The sequence below is a fragment of the Plectropomus leopardus genome, chromosome 4 (genome assembly GCF_008729295.1).
Source record: "Plectropomus leopardus isolate mb chromosome 4, YSFRI_Pleo_2.0, whole genome shotgun sequence".
Lineage (NCBI taxonomy): Eukaryota > Metazoa > Chordata > Actinopteri > Perciformes > Serranidae > Plectropomus > Plectropomus leopardus.
The window spans coordinates 19,142,407-19,166,476 of NC_056466.1; the positions used below are offsets into that span (position 1 = coordinate 19,142,407).

The window sequence follows — 24,070 nt, forward strand, 5'->3', positions numbered from 1 at the left end:
ATTGCAATTATACAAGCGCACTAAAGACCTACACATGACATACCTATTCCATGTCCTGTGGTTGTCAACTGCGTGAGCTGCATCTTGACCGACCGAACAACACATAGTTATTCCTTAAAGACGTTATGATACTCACTTCCTGCAATTGGTCCAGCAGCCCGAACTATCCCAAAAAATACATTCACACCAGAAATGAACCAGACCATGGCTCAGGTTGATCTAGATCTTTTCATCAGACTTAGGTTTGGCTGTGTCATCTGGGCCATGGTTTAGGGGAGCTTTCACGCCTGTAATTTTGGTTTAGGTCTAACTGAAGAGTCAGAAAGCTCAGACCAAGAGGAAGGTGTGTTAGCGCACTTGTTCTGTCTCTTTATTGTAATGCACATTGCAGAGTTTGTTCTGCTGCACAAAGTACACATTTGAAGTTACTGAACATTATCCTCAGAAAATTGAGTTCAGATTTTCACAATATTTATATGGCATTTACATACTGTGAAATACAGAGCAGGCATTGATCCAACAAAATGCGAATTGTATTCTTCTTCTGTGATTAGGCACAATAACGACTTTGACTTTTTGTGCTGCAATCAAGTGGGAAAACAGCCAGCCAATCCATAGTTAGCTGTCTGGCTGATTCAAATTGCAGATATGATTGTCAGGGAGGATGCTTCTGGAGTGAGTGTTATAGAAAAAACTATTGACTTTGCAGAACATAATGCAGGAGACGCAGCACATTAGTAATTTAGTGCATTTCCAAACATTAAGCAAGCATTAGTGTCAGCTTATTTCAGTGGTTGTGTAATGAAATAATTGTTTTTTCCAAATAGTAGCATGTTCAGTCGGGGGTCAAACACCCTCTAAACCAGATACATGAGTATATCGTTAAAACTGTAGGGTGAGAATGTCAATGTGAGTTATTATAGGACAGTAGTAATAGTAGTGTAAGGTCATGTCTACTATCAGGCAACCTGAACATGCAGCACTCTCCTGCTCTTTGTAATTAAAGCCGTATTAGCCTTTGAGTGTAAAATGTGTATTTATAATGTGTTTATGTGCATGTGTGCATTCATGTGGTTCAGTCAAACACATTCCAAACATGTCATACTGCGTGTTTGGTATGAGCAGGCAGGATGCTACAGACATGCTTCGAGTGTATCCCACGCTCCGACCCACACAGCCTCATTACAGCCACTGTGAGAGAACACTATCAGGTAGTGGCCTTTATATATTAATAGGTACTTGTATAATATATTTATAAAAGACACTTATGATATATTAATACAATTGCAGGGTAGGAGAGCGATAGAACATGAGTCCACATCCTTGTGAATTATACAGCGATAAGAGGTTACACGTGTCAAACTCAGCGGGAGGAAGTGAGTCTCAGTTTATGGCTGTGCAAAAACAAACCAAGAACGAAGGGATTCCTCTCTGTATATGTGTGTGTGTATGTGTGTGTGCATGCGCACGTGTGTGTGCATGCATGTGTGTTGTGTGTGTGTGTGTGTGTGTGTGTGTGTGTGTGTGTGTGTTGGAGCGTGCATCCACGTGTGAGACTGACATTCTCGTTAGCTCAGTATCAATGGGTCATGGAGGTTAACAGACGCTGGCGGCTGAGGAGACAGACTAATTACCAGCAGGTTATTGGTTCAAGTCCCGCAAGACCCATCCGTGCGTTTGTTTGTGTGTGTGTGCGCGCGCATGCGTGCGCGTGTGTGTGTGTGTTTGTGGGCTGTGTTGAGGTAGTTACTCTAACATTCTCTAAGCTCATCCATTAATTAATATGATCATGTCAGCTCAGAAAAGAAAACATCATTCTCATTTCCCCTGCTCCCCCTCTGCCTCGTTCACCGCTGTCCTTGCTTCTTCTTGGTGAAGTGCAACTCTCCCTCCCCCTCTAACATCACGTCTTGATATATACCCCCCCCCCCCCCACTCTCACCCCCCCCCCCGCACTCTCTGTCTCTCTGTGTCCCCCTTGATTTCTGACTTTACACCCACTTGAATATTAAAACATAAAACTGCACACACACAGCAAAAACAAAAACTGAGATGTTTTTTTAACTCTGATGAAATTAAGAGCCTGCAGCCTGTCAGAGCAGACACACATCCATGATTGTTTAGAAATTATTAATGAGTTTATGAATAAGAAATGCAGCTGGTTTAGGCACAAGGGAACGTGTCTTTCATCGTGCTTTCAGTGTAAATATATTTGTTTTGTTCTTTTATGTGATCTGTTAATGTCTTCACTCCTGTTATCTCTACTAGCACCTGTAGCCTTCACAAAGAGCAAGATCTGATTTCCTTCCCTTCTCCTGATTCAAGCCAATGTTTTTGAAAGAGTTATCATGCACCAAAATTGGTATAATCAAATGTCTGGACCCTCTCTATTGCTTTCATGAATATATCTGTTTTGCTTTCTCTATTATTAACATGGCGGGGATGCTCAAATATCCACGGAAGATGGCCAAATGTCTCAACAACCTTTTTTTAATAGATAGGATGAGATATGTTTGCTGTTGTGCAGATCATGTACAGAATAAAACTATCGTCATGAAAATAATCATAGCCATATTTAAAAGATATTGCCCACTGGAACTGATCCTGGACCAGACCCAGTAAACAACCTGGGTGTCAGAGCCAGTGTTGTTCCACCACGCATATCCAAGAAAAAAACAAAACACAGGAAGCAAATATCTGACTAATGAAAAGTCAAAGCACTTTGTCACTGACTTCTTTATGAAACAGAAATACATAGATGTGTAATTACACATTCAGACACACGCTTTTGTCTAGGGAAAAATGCTTATTCGGTTTCTTGCCAAGTGTTAAATAAGATTTACATTAATGTCTAGACATGAGAGTGGTTTCATGTCAAGACAATAAATATGTTTCTCTACCAAGTTTTGGAAACAAGGCAAAACAGCTAGCTTTGCTCTGTCTGATGCATAGACTGTATAAAAAAACAAGTGGAGGAAATAGCATCTGAGTCCGAAAAGAGAACCCGATGAAGGAGTGCCTTAAACCTGCATTCTTCCTAATTGTCACTGGGGGGCAACTCCACTGGTCACAAATTGTACAGTTGTATAGAGATGAATCAACTTCTTACTTCATTTGTTATCTCAGTAAACATTTTACCAGTAAGTTTATGGTCTCAGTCACCAGTTTCAAGTGTTCTTCAGCATGATGTGCATTTTATAAATGTTGGTCCCATTTAGAGAAAAAATATGATAAAGCAGGGTATGCTTTAGGGAAGTGGTTCCCAACTGGTCCAGCTACGGGGTCCAGAGTTCTCCTTAGTCTTTAGTTCAGGGTCCAGACATTAAATATATTACAACATATTCAGTTTTATTTCACAAAATGTAAACATCATGTTAGAACACAAAGAAAAAAAACATATAGCAATAAATAAACACAAAACAGCAGTTCAGAATAAAGGCTCTGTGCCAGAAATTCACTGTATTTAAAACTCACTCAGAATGAACTCGTGACCCACTTTTGGACTTCGATCCACCAGTTGGGAAGCACTGCTTTAGGGTGGAGCTACACTGTGACCCACAAGTTGCAATCAGGATATGTGTAACAATGCATGTTCTTCCCAGACCCACCCTCTTGTCTAGATATGATCACTTCATCCTCCAAAACAAAAACAAGATACCTACAGCAAAAATGTCAAACTCGAGGCCTCAAAAGAGCAGTCCACAAACCAGTAGGTAACATCATCGTGGCTACCTCCATTTTGATTATACAGAATGATGTCTGAAAGTAAAAATAGTGGCTACCAACACCTTTAAAACTCATAGATAAACATTTTATATTTAACTTGTTCACTCTGTTCAAAAATCAAGTTGTGGTTTAACTGGGTTTATGTGCTGTTTCTTGGCCGGGATAAGTAACTTCTTGGAGTCTGCTTGTGGCCAAGAAAAAACACAGGTTGTCAGTAAGTGAGTTAGATAAGTCATAGTAGGTGAATTTTGTTACCTTCACACAGAGTCAGGCGAGCTGTTGTCACTCTTTATACTGAGCTAACTGGCTGATGGCTGTAGTTTCATATTTCACATACAGATATGACAGTGGTATTGATCGCCTCATCCAACTCTCATCAGGAAAACAAACGAGGGTATTTTCCAAAATGTCATGTTATTCCTCTTTAGACTTGGTTCTGATCTAATGGCAAAACAAATACCATCAAACTTAAATCTGATGTTTTTGGTTCTTTCTTGTTTTGTTTTTTTTTTCTGTTCAGTGAGCTGCCACACTCTCCTCGCTCCCTGACGGCCCAGCTCAATGACTCTGACTCCCGCTCTGTCCTGCTGTCCTGGCTACGCCCCTTTGATGGGAACTCCCCACTTCTGTACTACCTGCTGGAGCTCTCCGAGAACAGTATGTGTGTGTGTGTGTGTGTGTGTCTGTGTGTCTGTGTGTGTGTCCATGCATACTTTATGTTCCCTGAGCGACAAACAGCTGTTCACTTGCTGTCTACCAGGCACTGACACACACTCATTTACAAGAGGCAGACATATGGAGAATGGTGTTGCTGTGTAAATGTACATCCAGGTTCCCTATAAATAAAGTTTTCCTCCCACCCTTACCTCCTCTCTGTCTCTATCGCTCTCTCTTTCTGTCTCTTACCCTCTCTCTACCACAGATGTTTTAACAGCAGGCTGGCTTTCTGTCAAACGAGAAATAGTGGAAGAGAGAGAGGAGAGAGATAGAGTAATAGAATGACAGGAGAAACAGATTGGAGGGAGATAGTTGCTGTTGCTCCTGCTGTAAGCTAATCAGATGGATCGCTGGACGTTACAAGCAGGTCAAAACACTTGGCACGTGACTGTAGGAGCTGGACTGACAGACAGATGTCAAATGTAAACGTAGTTTGTCATTTTAAGTCACCTTCATTATGATAACTTTTTTTTTCTGGAGACAGCAGGAATATGAATTCCTGCTGTCACCATCTCAACAGCTGCTCTGTAGCATCTACAAAAACACACCAAAATAATGATAGCCTGGTCGATTTCAGTGCAGACTGAATCCAAACAGTGAGGAATGGATGAGAGCATTGTGCATGCTGATTACCAGCTCTGTGTGTGTGTGTGTGTGTTATTTATTAGATGTTTTGGATTGCATTTTAGAAAGAATGGGCCAATATAAATACAATGTGTTTTGATGTCAGACAATGGCATTTAATACACTTGCCGGGCTGGCTTTAAATGGCACACACACTATCCTTCTCACTTACACAGATACACATGTGGCTGGTGCAACGATAACAGTGCATCTGTCTGTCGTATCTTCAGGAGAAAGACCGAGAGATAAGCCGGCAACAAGCTGGCAACAATATACAAAAACATCTGTGGCTCTTTATAATCTTCCTCTTCCGTCCAAACTTTCCTTCTTATTGAATCTTGTGGTACTTTCTTCTTTTATAATTCTCTCCAGCTTATCCCCCTTCCGTTTTACCTTCCCTCCTTTGCTTCTTTTATCTGCTCCTCCCTTCTTTTTCCTTTTGATTTATGGCTCCTGAGTGTCCCTGTGTCTCTGTTTGTCCTGCCTCAGCCAGATATAATCAGCCTCTAATCTTTGTGTCCTCTGTCTAGACTCACCGTGGAAGGTCTACCTATCAGAGGTCGATCCCGTCGTGACCGAGGTATCAGTGGGCGGGCTCACACCTGCCAGGACCTATCAGTTCAGGCTTTGTGCCGTCAATCAAGTGGGCAGGGGTCAGTACAGCGCCGAGACGCAGAGGTAGGATTATTATTTACACATTCAAAGACACATTCAGTCATAGGCACACATCTTGAACACACACACTCACCACTACCAGCTTTATTTAACACATATTTCACAATACTCCTTGTGAAGCCACATTACTATTTCACTGATGTTTTCCAAAGAGCATGAAACCATTTTTTTTAATGTAGAACATGCTGTGATGTGTGAGAAATAGAGTTTTTTTTCACCCTGTTCCACCTCTGTGTAATAGACTTGGTCACACTGCCTTACACAAACTGGGAATGAATAAACTGGAACCTTTCTGCAGTCAAAAGGCACAGTGTTTACACACCCACACGCTCTAATTTGTGTATCTAAAAGTGTATGTGTGTGTATGAGCATGGATAGGGACATGGGATTTGCAGTGTGGATGAAACAAGGATGGGTCCTAACAAGGCAAGGACCAACAAAGCTTCCCTTTTTGTTCAGAATCTATTTCCTTTGCATCACAAAGGAAATAGATTCATATTCATCACATCATGTCTACGTGATGTGTGTGTGTATTGCCCTGCTTATCTCCTTCCGTTGAGCTAAACAGCAAAAATGATGAAATTAACTCCTCTGCAGGTCTGTATGCGCAAAAGGGAGAGTGTGATTTGGCCTAAAAAGTAAATAGATTGCTGTGCAGATGTTTTATGTTTGTATGCGTGTATGTGTGTTTGCATGTTTATCCCAAGAGAAAATACTAATTGGGGTAATTATGATGCCTTAGCACTGATGGAACTGGATAGAGTGAGAGAGGGTTGGAGGAGGTGTGGCAGACCTCTTAACAATTTTGCCCCTGAATACACACACACACCAAATCTCTGACACTCACGCACAATACAACAGATGTGGCCGTGCATCATAAAGTAGACACACACAAACATGGTTTTTGTCTGGCTGAAGAGAGTGACCACAGGCAGGAGCCAGTTGTGCTTCTGCCAAATAGACTCTCAATAACAACAGCAGCTGTGAACGCCACCATCACACATTCACACACCTCAGATTACAGCCTCCTTTCAGCTTCCCTCTCTTCAGCTCTGGTTTTTGTTCACCTGAACCTGTCTCTCTTTTCCCTCTATTCAAAATCTTTTTCTCTTATCCTCTTCTGGTGATTGTCTATCATTACTCTTCTCCTTCCTCTTCCTCTCTTATTCTCCTGTACATACCACTATATTGTTTGTGTCCAACCAAGTCCAAAGTTGATTGTTAAAGGCACTGGAGAATAGATTGCATTGATCCTGGCTAAATGAAAGACTGGCAGGCAGGCAGGCAAGTCATCACTTGTCAGTGTATCAGAGCAGATGGATACTTCTCTTTTTGGGTGTTTGTCTCATATGTAACCATGTGCACTTTGCTTTTCATCTACTGGATGTTTGCCTGGATGAGATACGCACATGAGCATGTCGCAGATGCCAAGGCGCGCGCTGCACTTGACACACAGGGAGAGTGAGGGGGAAGAAAATGTCCTGCAGAAGCTCAGAGCTCCAAATGAGAAGGATGACAAAATGCAGTAATGTGTGCAGAGTGAGGGAATGGGACAGAGAGTGAAGGAGAAGCTTGTAATATTGATGACAAAAAAAGCCCTTATTAAAGTTTGAGCTTCCAGCTGCTTCTGCACTCTCCCATTTTGTTCTTGTCCCGATTAGGATCTTTATCATAACAGCATTTATTCATACTTTCTCTTAATGCCTCTCTGCTGGCAATAGTCATTATGTTTTTGAGTTGTCTGTCTGCCCCCTTTTTGTGAAGGAAGTATCTGAAGAAAGTCTTCAGGAAAGTTCTTAAAATTTGGCACAAATGTCCATTTGGATTGGACAATGAACTGATAAGATTTTGGTGGTCATAGGTCAAAGATTAAGGCCACTGTGACTTTGTCTGTCTCACTATGGTCAAATGTCAAGGTCACTGTGTTCTTGCATCTGTTTCATTCTCATGATCACAATATCTCAAGAAGGTGTTGAGAGCATTATCTAAAATTTGCACAAACGTCCACTTGGACTCAAGAATAAATTGATTAGAATTTGAGGTCAAACATCAAGCTCACTTTGTCCTCGCGATAACATGTTTTTAGCCATAACTTTGGCCATAACTCAAGAATTCATACATTAATTATGACAGAATATCACACAAATGCTTAATAGGCTATAATGAAAATTCTAGTTTCTTTTATCTCATTGCACACATTCATTACCCTGCCTCACTTCTTCCTATCAGAGAGAGTGCACAGGGTCGCTCATAAAAAGTGTCCTTGGAGATGGACATCCACAAAGAGTTTTTGAACAAATGTGATCAAAGCAGAAAAACATTACTTCTAAATGCAGAAATTCTTTTAGAGAATCCAATTATACCATCTGGAGTGTCACACACACACACACACACACACACACACACAGTTGTTCATGCATGACCTACACTCACACCGTCGCGATCTTTAAAGCAGAAGCATTACCAGAGGAGAGACAGATTATGCATTAATGCCGTGAACTCCAGGCATCATCAGAAGTTTAAAGCATCTGTCTCAATTCTCTTTGCCTTTGCTCTTATTTTTAATTCCAGCTGTTCAGTCAGAATCAGAACACATTAGATTTTAACACTAGATGCGTGATAAAATACTCAGACTTTTTCTTTCTATCACACACACACTAATAGACACTCACTGTAAAAAATTAATGCTGTAGGAGCTTTGTGAGATTTAAAGATTTACAGGGGATTTGTCCTGTGCTTTTCAGTGTCAGTCCTGAATTATATATCTGTGTTTAACAGTGGCCGCAACTGTTGAAGGTGCCTATAGCATAGTGAGTGATTTATAACGATGGAGCGGAAACATCAAGGATATTGCAGTGAGTGGGCTTTTACTGATAAAAGCTCAGATGCCAGATGAGGGAGAGCTCATTGTATGTCTAGCAAAATGTCCGAGATTACGGGCATTTTCCTTCAACTTGCTCTTTTCTTTACTGTCAACACACAAAAATTGTGTCTAGAAATACAATAAAGGCTCAGTCATTTTTGCAATCACCAGTCTTGCTGTGTCCCTGTATGCTGCAGAGTCCCCATTAGTTGACAATTTTGAAGAGAAGGTAAAAACCTACCTACGCCTTTTACGTGTACCTGGGCAGATCGCGCAGATATGTAAGAAGGGGTAAACATGAATATAAGACTCAACTCAAAAAGTATACAAGCTATAAAACTATTATTGGAAACACTGTCAGATGTAAGCAGCAAAAAAAATCTTGACATTATACAACAATAACCACAATCATTTCTGTGTTTTTCATAATGAAGGAGTATTTCCAAACTTTGACGTAAACTTTTGTTACAAGTTATTTGAGGTCAAAATGATAGAGTCACAGAACACAAAAAACCTGATTTCATTTTACCTTGCTATAGAGGGCATATGCAATAATGAATGTGGTGGTTGAAATACAAAGCAGGGTGAAGACAGAACTTTCTAAGGTCCATTACGCAGCTTTTTGCACCCTTGAATACATTGTTGTCATTGTAGGTGTGCTGCAGACACGTCAAAAGCAAGTATTCCCAGTTGCCCATTTTTTACACCCTGAGATAAACAAAGTTTAACTTTTGAAATGCTGCAACAATATCTCTGCCTCCATATGGCATGTGTTCTGGCCAAGTCCCCAAGCTTTAAAGCCAATTATCTTTGTGGCCAAACGGTGGAATTCATTACATCATCACATGATGCCCTGCGGCACCAAAATACTTTTTCCATTGACGTATATTGCAATAGAGACATCTGTAAAGTTGGACCATTTTGGCTTCTTGTGCTACTGAGCAACTTTCATAGGAATGAACGGGATCCAGCCTCCAAAGCTGTACCCAAGTCTCTTTATACATCCACGGCTCCAGCCCTAAAGCAGCTCTTTAAATCATCTCTTCCTCATCACTAACTTACATATCACTAAACCAGCCGATAAGAAGCGAGAAGAACATAGACCAAAGTAAATGAGAGGAACACAACAAATGTAGATTCAACTGATTATTTTAACTGGTCCAGGATACAAGTAAAAAAATACTTAACTCTGTGAACATTTTTCATGTGTTTTTTAGTAAAACACTGGGTTTCCATAGGTCATTGAATCTGGGAAGGTTTGTGAGTTTAAGGGGAAAATCAAGGCCTCTAATGGTTTTGAAAATAGACATTAATAGAAAAGGGTCACACAAAGTCGTCAAAATTGTGTTTTTTGTTTTGCAATAATAGAAATTGAAGTGCTTTTGATAATGTCTGCCGTCACTGTAACAGCACAACTGAGACATTCACACATTCAAGGCTCTTTGACTTCTTAATTGTTGTTTGTGGGCTTTTGTAAAGCCTGCAAATTCTCTTAATAACTATTCTCAGTGTTGTAACAATAATTAACCTTGAATCATGTCTCAAACTATGCCATGTTGGGCCCTTGAATTTGAGGGAATTAGGCCTGGAAAGTCCTTTAATTTAATGAACGATGACAATGATAAATTCGAAATGAACTCAAAGGTAGAATGAATTTCACCTTACACATGTACAAGTTTACTAAAATTAATGAAATGGAATACATAGTTCCTCTTAAAGTAGGGAGAAAGATATAGCTTCAGACCTTTACCTTGAACCCCACCTTTACCTTGAACCCCACAATATTTTATAAAAGCTACTACATTTTATAATAGTGTTTTTTTTCACTATTCATTAGATTTATTAAATATAAGGGTCAGCCTTTATTTCCATTCCACTTAAAAGACTAGCAGCTGCTCTTGTTCTCCCTTCAGTTCAACTAGGCAGACTTTCAACACAAACCAAAATTATAATGGCAACTTTATGCTTTACTTTTACCTCACCACACCCAGATCCAACACTTAATCTAGTATGTGTTAATTGCTAGTGTCAGCATGCTTGCAATGACAAATCTAATATGCTGATGTTAAACAGTCATGTTCACCATCCTAGTTTAGCATGAAAGCAACATAACGTTTTCTAATTATTACTAAACACAACGTACAGCTGAGGCTAATGGGAATTCCATTTTGCACATCAGCAGTTTCTTCAGAAACTAAAATATTAGACAAATTTTTGGGAACGGACAAGAAGAGCGTAGTACAGGAAAAGTTTATCATCACAATTTAGCCTGAGGGGAACATGGGTGTTTAGAATCAAATTTAATGGCAGCATATTTAATAGCTGTTGAGACATTTCACACTCAACCTTATGGTGATGCCAGAGGTAAAGTCAGAGCATCACTAAAGTCAGTAGGATTCATCTCTGTGGGGTCCATAGAGTCCATCAGAAAGATTCTGAGATATTTCAGTCACAACCAAAGCGGTGGAGAGACTGAGTGAAATTGCCAACGATGCTTTAGAGACAACAGAAACTAAAATGTTTTTTTGGTGCAGTTTTGTGGTGACAAGGTTCCTCTACTGACACTTTCCAAGCAAAACGTCCACTAGATATACTAGAGAGGACCACCTAGAAAACACTAAGATCCAGCTTCTGCAGGAATATTATTTATTTTCAGCAGCACAAAGGGTAATCAATTGGCACTTACATCCATCGATTACACATTGTTTGTGAAAGCTCTAATCAGCCTTGAATTAGCTAAACCAATACACAGATGGACTTCTTGCTTTGTTGCAGAATGTCACACCCCTTTACATTTAACCCTATGTATACGCAAACATAGAGAGGATCAGGTAAAGCTGCGATTGCCAGTATTATGTGCTTTGTTTGGGTTAAAGGTATGACGATAAATAAAGTAACATCAGAAAAGGGAGCACAGTAAATATGGTACCTTGAGCTACTTTAACAACACATTACAGTCAGCCACTATTGTAAAAAACAGATGTTTTATCTAATGTTTTATCTCGTTTTATATTCTTTCATGAAAAATGCATTTGTCTTTTATACCTGCATTTTATCAATGTTCTATACACTAGACTACAACAATAATGAGAGAACATCTGGTGTCACATTCAGTTTGTTTTGAAGCCTTATTGCTGTAACACAGTGAAAAATGATATTGACTGATCAACTAATGTGACTACAAATCAATATCAGGATTTCAATGACAAAAAAAGGCATATACTCTGAAGCTAATGTATGCCTCAGCTGGTTTTGTTCCACTGTGAGAATATGCACAAAGTTTCTCCATTTCCCCGACAGAGTCTCTTTAGTGTGTCAGCCTCCTCCGTTTGTGCAGCTTTTAGCCTCGGGCGAAACAGCACAACATTTAAAGCAGACAAGACTTAGAGTGTCAAACAAGAAGAAAATAAGCTCATCTATTCGCCTGTTTTTTTCCCAATCATGTCGCATCTGGTTTCTCTCTCTCCCTCTTTATTCCTGTTGCCCTCTGTTCATTTCTCTCTATTTCCTCGTCATACTGGATCTAAATTTTACTATCCTGTTTGAATAGAGGCAGATTTAACATCCCGGTAACACCATTAAATTTAAGAGTCGGTGTGTATGTGGATTTAGTGAGAAAGCCGGTGGGCATTAAACTGTGGAGAATGACACAGATAGAAACTTTTACTAATTCCCACAGCACTGGAACTCACAAAATGCATGCCTCCCTCCATACACACGCACACTTTCACTCACACACTAGAAAACATGTAAATCTCCTGCAGAAAATGTCCTCTTTTCCTTAATAACAAGGGACAGAGAAAGTGTGTCACACAGCGATCAGACAAACTTTGTTTGCTTGCAGCACATGTATGGCTGCTGGTGTGAATGTGTGTATGTGTTTTGGGTGGATGTGAAGTGGTGTATGAGTAGGTGGGTTGGGGTTTGTCTATTTAATCTCTGGTGTGAAGTTGATGTCCTCATACTGAACCCACTGTATGAAATATTTACCGGTAAATGGCTGGGAGGGAATTAAGGCAATTCGCACAGAGTTTCTGCTGTCGAGTATAAGTGTGTCAGTGTGCATTTGTGTGTGTTTCACTTGCAGTCAAACAGTGAATGGCCGCATCTGTTCAGTACTGCATGAGTGTGTGTGTGTGCGTGTGTGTGTTTGTGTAGCATGAGTTTGTGTATGTGTATTAATGTGCATCATCAATTTCAGTCAAAAGCAGTGGCATAGTTGAGGATTATATATACCCCATTTCCAGGCGGCTACACTAATGCCCATCTCATTCACACAAGGCCCATTAGCTTATGTGTGTGTCTATGTGTGTGTGTACATGTGTACGCCTGCAGCACCTGGTGCTGTCTGACAGTGCCTAACCTAATGGAAGTAAAGCACAGCTGTAAAACCACTGGCCTGTGCCATATATCCGCCTGTGTAAGTCTCCAGCTAACAGCTTTCACACTCTAACTTTCACACAAACACACATATATAGATGTGCACACACATTTATTGGCACATACAGAATCAGACACACAAATACAGAGAGCCATACCACGGCTAATGGCTCGATAGCTCATAGAGAATCATTCAGGGAGACATAGGGCACGGAGAGGAAGTGAAGGGGGGGTTGGAGGGATGTAAATCTCCAGACATAATCCATGGAAGGGAAGGGAAAAGACCATCGGATGTAACAGTCTGTTTTAAGCTGAGAGAAATTTGTTTGGTGTTTTGTGTGTGTGTGTGTGTGTGTGTGTGTGTGTGTGTGTGTGTGTGTGTGTGTGTGTGTGAGCACATATGGCTCTGATTACGTTAGCTGAGCTGCTTACAGTAAAACCAGAGGCTGACCAGCTCAGCCCATGTGCTTTACCAACCATGAGAGGGCTGGGAGCTTTAATCACGGGTGGGGCATGGGGGGGGGGGGGGGGGGGTACGGTGTAGAAGAGGAGGGAGAAGGAGATGAGTAAAAGATAGAAGGATGAAATAATTGAGGCCAAAGTACATGATGGATGAAAGGTGAAAGTTTGCAGATGGGAGAGAGAAAAAATGGAGAATGGGATCAAAGTGTCGAAGGAAAGATGGGAAAAAGGTTTGGAGAGACAGAAGAGAGTTGAAGAGGGCAGAGAGAGCGACGGATCATACTGTCTCGGTGGAAATAAAAAGATGAGCTCTTTGCTCATTCTCAACTAATACTGATTAACTATCTATTGCTGTCATACTGTAAGGCTGGTCTACTGAGGATATTGTGATGAAACAGAGACTGCCCAGGCAAAGATTGCTGGTGTATAAATGGGACATTAGAGGGAAAGCCTCACATTAAAAGGAGGGAAATGAAACAGAATATTAGCAGTAATCTGCAATATACAGACAGTAAATGCCTGTTTGTTTTTCTAAGCTGCCAGTGAATAAAACACAGCTGTGTTTCAACGTATACCGAGTTCATGAACGCTTTTTACATTTGTTGTTTTAAACACCCAGTGTCAGCTCGATCATTCCCGGGAGAAATCCTCTGGCGCACTGGAAGTGATGCGTTAAACATTTCCATCAGCGGCGGCGGTGGTTTGTTAGAAATAAATGAACACCATAGCCAGAAATGAAAAGCAAATGTATTAAATGAAATTGCAAGATGTATGTGGAGAACGAGGGACAAGAGAGATGAGCCCAAAATTCAACTAGAATTCATCAGAGCTGCTTAAGCTGCGAGATGATTCTGTGTAATAAGTTGCAGCTCCGTCCTGTGAATCTCCAGTGACAAACATGATCATGTGTTTGTAGACAGTCTGACCCCCAGAATAGAAAAGATGAAGATGCTTGTGAAAAAGAATCGCTATGAAATTCCTTTTTAACCTGCTTGCCTAATGTATTGCTCCTGTGCAGACTGTTCATATAAGTGATATGTGGGGATACCAGATGAGAATGTTCCTACATTATTTCAGTATTACTAATATTCTCATTACAGGACACCTAACAAATGTAATCTGAGTCATTTGTCTCTCTTGCTTTCTCTTCCTTTCTTTGTGTGTTAGATTGATGCTGAGGGAGGAGGCACCCAGCGCTCCTCCAAAGAACATTGTGGCTAGTGGGCGGACAAATCAGTCCATCATGGTCCAGTGGCAACCCCCTCCAGAGCCCCAGCTCAATGGAGTCCTCCGAGGATATGTGCTCAGGTATACAAACAGAAACATACACACAACCATATTTGCCATTGCCACTGGCGAGAAAAGTGAAGAAAAGTCTTCACTCTGAGTCATGTATAGATTTTTTCAAAATACCAATTGACTACAAGTTTTACAACTGAAATAAAACTGGTTTACAGAAACACTTGTTTTGCTGAACGCCAAAAAAAATAAACTGTCAACAATTTTATAAAATCAGCTACTGAGTTGAAGGGATACTTTGCTGAATTTCAACCAGCTTTTTATCATAACAACGTTGGTTGTACATGTTAAGGAGCTGTGGTAAACTTTGCTTGAGTCTAGATCCTCCTGCTCACCTCTCATCTCCATTCAGATTTTCGCAGGCTTAAGGGCTGTTGCTCAAACCGCAGAATGTACTTCTGCATTTTCATAAGCCTGCCACTGCAGACACAAAGGGTATAGAAGTGAATTGAGAGAGAGGCCCGGAACATATTTTAGGGCACTGTTTGGCTGTAGTATGAGAATTTCTGAACAAGAGGCAGACTGAAAATATGGAGATCAAACATTAAAACTAAGCAGCTCTTATCAAATATGAACCAATATTCTGTCACTGTGTTGCCTATTTCACACCTCAAATGTTTTCAGAAACATGTTCTAGCTTACCTTTTAACTGTAATTTGAAATCCTTTGTAACCAACTGGCGGCCATGTTGTTTCCTGTGTCAAAACAGCCAATCTCGCTTACTGTCACAAACCAGTGGGAGTGCTTATTGGTCCAGTGAGTAGCTGTCCATTCTGGTGGTTCTAGGTATTCTACCTTTTGAGTACAAGTCAGTGCCACAGTCCTTTTTCTCTGTTTTCTATAGTCATAAAGTACCAATTTCATAAGTATTTGCATCTTTCAGTTGAATAAATGACCTAATTTTATGAAAGGACCATCTTTCTAGCAGTGAAGTACTTCGTGATTTAATGTATTAAGGGAAAATGACAAACATTCACTAGTGCCAGCTACTCAAATATGAGGATTTCTTTCTTTTTGCTGTTTTATACCACTGAGAATGTAAAAAATATATATTTTGTCTTATTAGGACTGCTAGACCATTTTACATGATAACTATGAATATTTTGATGGGCATCGTTCCCTATTTTTTGATATTTTAAAGACTAAACTGCTGTGTAATCACTCAAAGAACTGTAAGTTGCTGCCATAGTTTAGAGAAGAACTATAAAAATATATATTTCAATTGTGTTTAAGGTCAAGTGCAGGGATTCTCAACTTGCTTTGCCTGCAGGCCACTTTTGCAAAATTTTAAGAGGCCAGGGGCCAATTAATAAACAAAACATTAATAATTAACATATAAATAATTAGCCCAGACCTTTGTCGGGGGGCCCGAGGGGTCCTCCCCTGGCCTGTTTTTGTTTTATATAAACAAGCTCCATTTCAATGTTTATCATGCACTCTGGCACCTTATTTATATACAAAGTACAAAAAAGGATCAATTGATTTATTTTTATTGTTAGTTTAAAATACTCTGAGCAGGTCATCCAGCAACAATGAATCATTGGCTCAGCATCACACGTCTAGTATGTATGATTTTATAGCATCTAGAGGTTATCCTGTGTGCCAAGCTTGTAGAACTATGGTGGCTGATGTGAAAAATGCATATTTGGTTTGTCCATTCTCGACTACTGTAGTTGATATATGTATATGTTGGTGTAATCAGACTGTGATCCGCTGTCTCACATGAATCTGCATATAATTGCAGTAGAAGTTATCTGGTCTTTGTCCTTGTTCAGTGTGTTATCTGCCTCCACTCCAGAAATCAGCTGAAAGTAGATCCACACACTCATACATACAGTGCTTTATAAGACAGGGCTTCTACCTCATCCTGCCCTCCCCTCTGGTTTCTCCTTAATCCTCATTGTATCATCTGGAACATCCTCACTCTCCTTCTCTCATGCTCTCCCACCTTTCCTCCTCCTTCACTCTGTCGTCCTCCTTCTCTTCCCCCAGTATGAGTGTCAGTGTGTCAGGTGGAGAGAGAGCAGAAAGAGGTTATCTCCTCTTCACTACAGAGATCCCCTGTCAGCCTGCGGCACCCCCTCGCTTTGTGTATCTGTGTTTGTGTGTATGAGTGCGCTCCTGTGTTGTGTGTGATAGAGCGCTGACTCAGCCGGTGAAATGTTGGAATATCCTGTTGCACTGAATAGGCTCCATATTAAAACGCTGACATGTGGATTATTACTCCATTCAGCTCCATCAGATATGTACAATACCTAAGTGGTATTACACCTCCCTGTCTAGTCGGGTCATATATCCTTTTAAGTGGACATTTATATCACATGTAGTAAAGCGAAGGCCTTGAAGGTGCACTATTCAGAGATGTCTGCCAGGCATTAAAGGTTTTTATTCTTTAGGGATTCTGACATGATTCAAACGACTTTTCAACAATAAAAATCCTTCAGAACAGTGTTGCTGCCTCCTAGAAAGCCATACTTACTGGCATCATACTGGCAATACTGTTTTTAAGTGAAATTTGGGGGGTTTTTTTTCAATTTCTATTCAAGCATATACAATAAGAACACCAGTTTGATTTTACATTATGATATTATGACACTGTGTATCTCCAGGATTGGGAGTTATTTTCAGGAGCACATTTGTTTTTTTTTAACATAAATTCATGACATGCTTTTGTCTGTTCAGAATCAGATTTACTGCAAGAGGGGCTCCAACTAATGATCATTTTTTGTTTATTAACCATTGGTTATTTTCTGGATTAATCAATCAGTTGTTTGGTCTGTAAAATGTCAGTAAATGGTGAAAAATGTCCATCAGAGCCTAAGATGATGTCTTCAAATGTCTTGTTTTGTCCACAACACAAAGATGCTGAGTTTACCATTATAGAGGAGGAAAGAAACCAGAAAATATTCAAATTTAAGAAGCTGGAATTGAGATCATTTTGATGGGTTTTTTTTCTTCATAAAATTACTCAGACTGTTTTATCCATTTCTGAATTAGTTTGAGATTAATTTAATAGCTGAACTAATCTCAGCTGTAACTGCCAAGTAGATTTTTACATAGGAGTATTAAAAGAAAAATGTACATAGTAAAGTGTTTTTACAAGGAGGACCTAAGGTGCAAAGCATTAATCAAAGAATGAGTCATTGTTCACAGAATTAAGTATAAAGAAAATGTGCAATGTGCACAGGCAATAAAAGCGTGCTCATGTAATGCATTGAGTCACATGTGGAAGCTTAACGTTAATGTAACGTGCAGTATCCGTGGGGTGGGATAAGACATCAGTGGGGGTGCTGGCCTCGCTGTTGAGGCCAGCAGCTGCAGTCGGAAAAAGACGGTTTGTTTGGTTTGAGGTTTCAGTTTTGATGGACTGGTAGGTAAAGTTTCAAGACGTTTCTTGAAAGACATATATACTTCATGTATTGGAAGCAATTTTCACAAAAAGACATCAGCCCCTGATTAATGGCCCTTTTCTACCACTGCTGTAATGTATGTTCATTTGTCTGTGTATTTGACTTATGCCTATTGTGGTGGGAAAAAAATGTTAATTATGAAATGATATGAATGTCATCATGAAAAAGAGTAATTATTGTATGAATGTTTGAATCCGTCAGTGTCTGCATGCAGGCATGTGAAAATGCTCCAGGGTGTCTGAGGGTGAAGATACTGTAAGATGAGGACACATCATTGTTTTGATCCTCTAAGGTGGTGTGTTTACATATGCTTCTGTAAAAGCTATGAGATACACCGTGTAAGGCTGGATGATTGCTCCGTATGTCTCGGTCCACTGCACATGTGCTGTATCAAGAGCTACTCGGATCTGATTTGTGTTGCAATTAAACTAATTTATTCAAGTAAAAACAACTGAGGCTCAACAATGTTATTTTGTTAAGAATGAAGATTGAGAAACATAATAGTATATGTACATCACCTATTACTTGCTTAGTTTTTTTAGCTACAAAACAACATATTTACGTGTGTGTGTGTGTGTGTGTAGGTACCGTCTGGCAGGGCTGCCAGGGGACTACCAAGAGAAGAACATTAGCAGCCCAGAGACCAACTACTGTCTGCTGAAAGATCTGATCATCTGGACACAGTACCAGATCCAGGTGGCTGCCTTCACTGGAGCCGGCCTGGGCGTCTACAGCAGCCCTGTCACCGAGTACACTCTGCAGGGAGGTGAGTTAAAAATGAACACTCACATTTTTATTTCTCCTTCTTGGATGGCAAAACAAATGTAACGGTCATCAGTCCATGCAGAGACACATAACACTAAACTTTAAGTATTCCAACATAAACACATTAGCATCATAATCTTTCATTGTTCATTACTTAAATTAACTGCCCTAAAGAAGCTTTTCCTTGCTTCTCAAGTCTTAAAATCCTGAATCAAAAAGTCTTTACATCTGGTCAACTCCACACTGTATGAACACATGTTCCCACTTTGTTATTATGCTGCACAGGGGGCTCATCATGAGTCCTTTTTACCCTCTGCTGCAGTTAGAGGAAGCTGAGTCATGCTTTGGATAATTTATCAGGTGATCCGGTCAGAGCCGATCAGATCAATGGATGAGAGAAGAAGCTGCTGAAGAAAGCAAACTTTTAGACCCAGTGAAATAAAGGGTTAAGAGTCATTTTTACTGCGCCTGGCACTCTGCTACGCTGTCTGTGTCCAGAGTACGCTCTGCACTCAGAGTGTGGTGCAATTAATAACTGAATAGTATACAGTATACATATTCCAGTGCTCCTATTAATGGTCCAGCTCCAGAGCTATAAAATCAATCTGTGGCAGTAGATGATTTTATTGTGATGGGCCACAACAAATAACTTAATGTGTGAGAAACCCTGAATATTGTTTTACAGATACATTTTTATAATGGTAGTCTGCTATAATAGTGACTAGGTAGACCACCATAAACTGTTTTTACTTTTTTGGTTAGTGATCAATCTACTGAGTTCACATTTACAGACAGACGTACCTCCGCGGGCTGGTTGGCTTCACTCTCAGAGATAGGATGAGGAGCTCAGCTTTGAGAGGAGCCAGTTGATGCAGTTCAGTGTTAAAGTTGCCCCTGAGACTTCCCCTTAAAGACGTATCAGCTTCAACCAATTGAGAGATACGCCCTAGGGGTGACCCTGGACATGCTGGAGCGACTGCACCTCCTATCTGGCCAAGGAGTACTTTGGGGTGCTATGGGATGAGCTTGAGGTAGTTAGTGGGGAAAAAGAGTCTGTACTAGTCTATAAATATGATAGTGAGTTGTTTGTAATAAACATGGCTGCACAGAGAACAACACTTTTAAGTCTGTCAAACATAAATCCATGCGGATGTGGTGAGAGACAGAAGGATGTAAGGGAAGACAATAAAGAACGAAGGGGGGAAGTGGTCGTCGGAGTAAATCTTTTTTAAACACGTGCTCTTCCTGACTTTTATTCCAACAGTATATTATCATTATTAAAGATAGACTGGGCTACACACATACACACACACACACACACACACATAAAACTCATAGTCATTATTACAAGAGTTCAGGACAGGTTTATAGACTCAGGAGAGGGAGTTAGACTCATTAATTATTCTAATGTGGTTTAATGGGAGTGGCTGCAATGGATTGGACATTTTCTCTCTATCACTATCTCTGAGAGGATGTGGTTGAACTCAGTATTAGACTCTGATAACATTGCTCGTCTTCCGCTCGCTCACATACAGGCATACGCGCATACTAAGATTTCCCCAGCGGACAGAGTTTAGTGTTTTATCTGTAGCTGTGAGCTGCGAGGGGTTAGAAGCCGATCCCAGGAGTACAGTCAGCATGGCGAGGAGGGTAGGGGTGGGGGTGTGGGGGCATCTTTAACATCAATTAATCTTCCGTCTCCCTCTCTGTCTTCTCATCCTTTGGCTCTCTTTCTCTCTCACTATCTCTTCCCTTCCATTTTCACAAGTTTTTGTTCTGTATACTCTCACTGTGCGTCTGCGTGTCGTCTGGCCTCTTTGGCTCAAACATGAGACGTAAAGGGCATTCCCATCATGCAACAGTGCATTATCATTCTGTGGTGCTCCGGAATCAGCATAAAACCCTTACAGTGTAATCACCATAACATGTGTCCACAGACACACATACTGCCCCATTTGTAAAAGCGCACACACATGCACACACACATATTTCACAGTCACACTGTTCTCCTCTTTGCTTTAATGTTGTCATGGGCCCTCTTTCTCTCACTGACCTGTTGGTCTGAATTGGTATAAGGCATGAAGATTCACATGTAAGGGCACATTCATACAGTCATATGAAGGAAAAATAAGAAAATTAACAGTGGAGTGGAAGAAATCGATGTGTGACTATCTTGTGAGAGCTGAACACTACATGTTCAGCCCTTGTTTACCATATTTACCTCTCACCAGCCTCCTGTTTTTTTCAGTCAAACAAGTAACCTACATTTCTAAGGAATACTGCTGTAATATTCACAGTATTTTCTGCTATGGCTTATATCTCTTAACGCTCCGTCTTCTCTGTCTAATCTCTGGTGGATGATGAATGCCTTGACCAAGTTTATAAACACTTCAAACAGACTTCTTGCTACTCTGCTTTAGTTTGACTGCAAAATTTATTTTAAAACTTTCTATTGTTGAATCTTTGAACCAAGATTCACATTTCAACACAGAAAAGCAAGAGAGTCCTAGTTTATTTCTAAATATTGATGAAAACAGCAGTGCGCACATCTTCAGGAATCTCAGACAATTTATAGAGGTGCATGGTTGTGGCGAAATCATAAAGCAATTAGAGCACCTGCACAGACGCGCTGATGATGGCTCGTCCGCTTTTAATCCATTTTTGCGCATATTAAATGAGTGAAACTTTCTGTGAGTGCTGGTGTTCTAATGGTTTTATTTCTGATTGTTAGCAGCTTTGATGTTTTTTTTTCCTCCTCTGTACAACAAAGTGTAAGTGATACATGCACCACAATTATAAAGTAAACTAGCAAGTACATACTTTTTCCACTCATAGAGTAAGTTCAGTTTACCCGTCACAAGGAGTTCTACTGTGTGCAGGCTGAGAACACAGTTGGACTGTATAGTGTCCTCTGTGGTTCCAGAGGGAAATTTGAAAGTTAAAAAAATAACCCTGATGATGTCACAGTCGTTATTTGCAGCCTTGAGCTTGGGGCTTAAGATTTTTAACAGAAAACCTGCAGTACAAAGTGGACATTCAGTATATTGCTGCAGGGATGATGTTTGTTTTTTTTGTAGACCAACCCGCAAGTTAGCATTGCCCTGATTCTCTTGACAAAAAGGCAACAGGATTTTTTCATTAGATTTTAAATTTGTGCAGAAGTTATTTTGCACCTTTTTAAGACACATAAATGCTACAAAATTTAAGAGTGGGGTATTTACTGATGAAATTTATGTCATAGAACAAAACGTGAAAGTCTCTTAAGTTTGCATTAACCACAGACCTTATTTCAGACATCTACCCAAAAACCCATTTAAAAAAACAAAAACATTGACATGAGACAAGTGCTTAAATTCTAACTCATTTCCAGGTTGTAGGAATCATTCCTGCACCACTCTGTTTTTTGAAAATAAAACAACACTATCCAGTTGCATTGTGGGAAATTTAAGATCCTGTATTGTTTTACCTTGATCCATATCGGTGCCTAAAAACCAGGATTACACCATTTTTTTTCCATAGCTGCCTCTGGTCATTCCTCAATCTTCATGTGAGTGCATTGCTAAATCCCTAGAGTGCCTTTTGTCAACTAAGTATTAATATAAATCCAGTGTCATTATTCTTGTATCTAATATATGGTCAGTTTTAATCAGTAATTCATGGCGTGCTGTGCAGTTCCATAATGTGGGTAATAAGGGTTGACAGGGCTGCTTCTTTAATAAAGGGATGGTGATGTGGCTATAGGACTGAACAACGAGTGATCTTAACTTGTGTGGCCTCTCTTCATCCTCCTCAGGTCACTCCCTGAAAGGCTTAATAGATTTATCATTTTAGTTGTCTTTATGAGCCGGGATTGTTCAGCACCAATTGCTGAAATTCCCTAATCTCACGTAGTCATTTCCAAACAGATACTATGCAAAATACAACGAATACAATAGATGAGATGGATTTTTTTTTTGAGAAATTAGGTCATTTTGCAGCAGAGAACAGCAGTGTAGGTTTGGCATTTAACTTTTGCAAGCCTAGCAGATATTTTAAATTAAAAAATGAACTGAATCTCAATGTGAAATAGTGAAATATGGTGCTGTATGATATATTCAGCACCACGACTTGTTGAAAAAGTAAAAGCATAACCCTGAAAGCTGTTTATTTCTGCAGCTTGGGGCTCCAAGTCTGTTACTGTTTATGTTTTTTTTCCAGAGTATCTAAACATTCATCCTCTTCCCTGTGGTGAACCCGTTGCAGCTAAATGTTTTGTGCGTGTGTATCTGTGTGCTCAGTTCCCACAGCACCTCCGCAGGAAGTGGAAGTTTTAGCTATCAACTCGACTACCATCCGCTTCACATGGAACCCTCCGCCTCAGCAGTTTATTAATGGCATCAACCAGGGATACAAGGTAAGCCTCTGCATGTGTGTGACTGTTGTAGCACTACATAAAACACTAAGTAAAGTAACTGCGCCCAAAGATTCTTTTAAAGTATAATAAAATAGAAGACCTTGAACAGTTTTTTTTCAAATATGCAGAATCTCACCTGTATTGCACGAGGAATTAATTAATTAATTATTATTATTACACCATGAAACTTCCCCAGTTGATTACCTACAGAAAGACAGTTCTGTTTTTGTGAAAGATTTTTGGAAATTGTATGTTAAAATATGCAAATAAGGAAGTATCTACTTTAAATATGTGCTGATTTGCATGTATTTCCAGAACAAAAAACTGAACTTTGGCTGAAAATTCTCGTTTCACAACACATTAGAGTCAAAAATTTTTTTTGGGAGGGGGGGTTCTTTTTATCACTCCATAAATCAGAAAATCTTGCCAAAAGCCATTGAAAAATCACCTATCACCATATATTTTAGGAATAAGATGTTCTATAAATCAGGGTATGAATGATGTTTGAACAAACCCCTCTGTGTATATAAGTGCTACTGAAGTTGAGATTTTTAGCTTAGAGTATAAGAATAGAAATCAATATCAGGAAGACCAAAACTAAGACACTTGGTTTAAAACATGCAAATAATGCATTATCGATATGCATTTTTGCATAAACTTCAAGAACAGAAATTGGCAAAAATAAATACCACAATGTTTTTTTGGATGTAATGTTTTTTTCTTCAATAATCTGAAAGAATAAAAAGATAAAATAGC

At 39.8% G+C, this 24,070-nt stretch overlaps 1 protein-coding gene across 1 annotated transcript in view; it reads left to right on the plus strand.

Annotated features, from left to right (window-relative positions):
• LOC121942083 (protein sidekick-1-like) overlaps positions 1-24,070 on the plus strand; it is a 268,045-nt gene that overhangs the window by 177,258 nt on the left and 66,717 nt on the right. Inside the window, exons 15-19 of the mRNA XM_042485177.1 lie at positions 4,247-4,383; positions 5,598-5,745; positions 14,615-14,755; positions 18,741-18,922; positions 23,199-23,314. Coding sequence (XP_042341111.1) covers positions 4,247-4,383; positions 5,598-5,745; positions 14,615-14,755; positions 18,741-18,922; positions 23,199-23,314 — 724 coding nt within the window. The remainder of the gene's footprint in view (positions 1-4,246; positions 4,384-5,597; positions 5,746-14,614; positions 14,756-18,740; positions 18,923-23,198; positions 23,315-24,070) is intronic.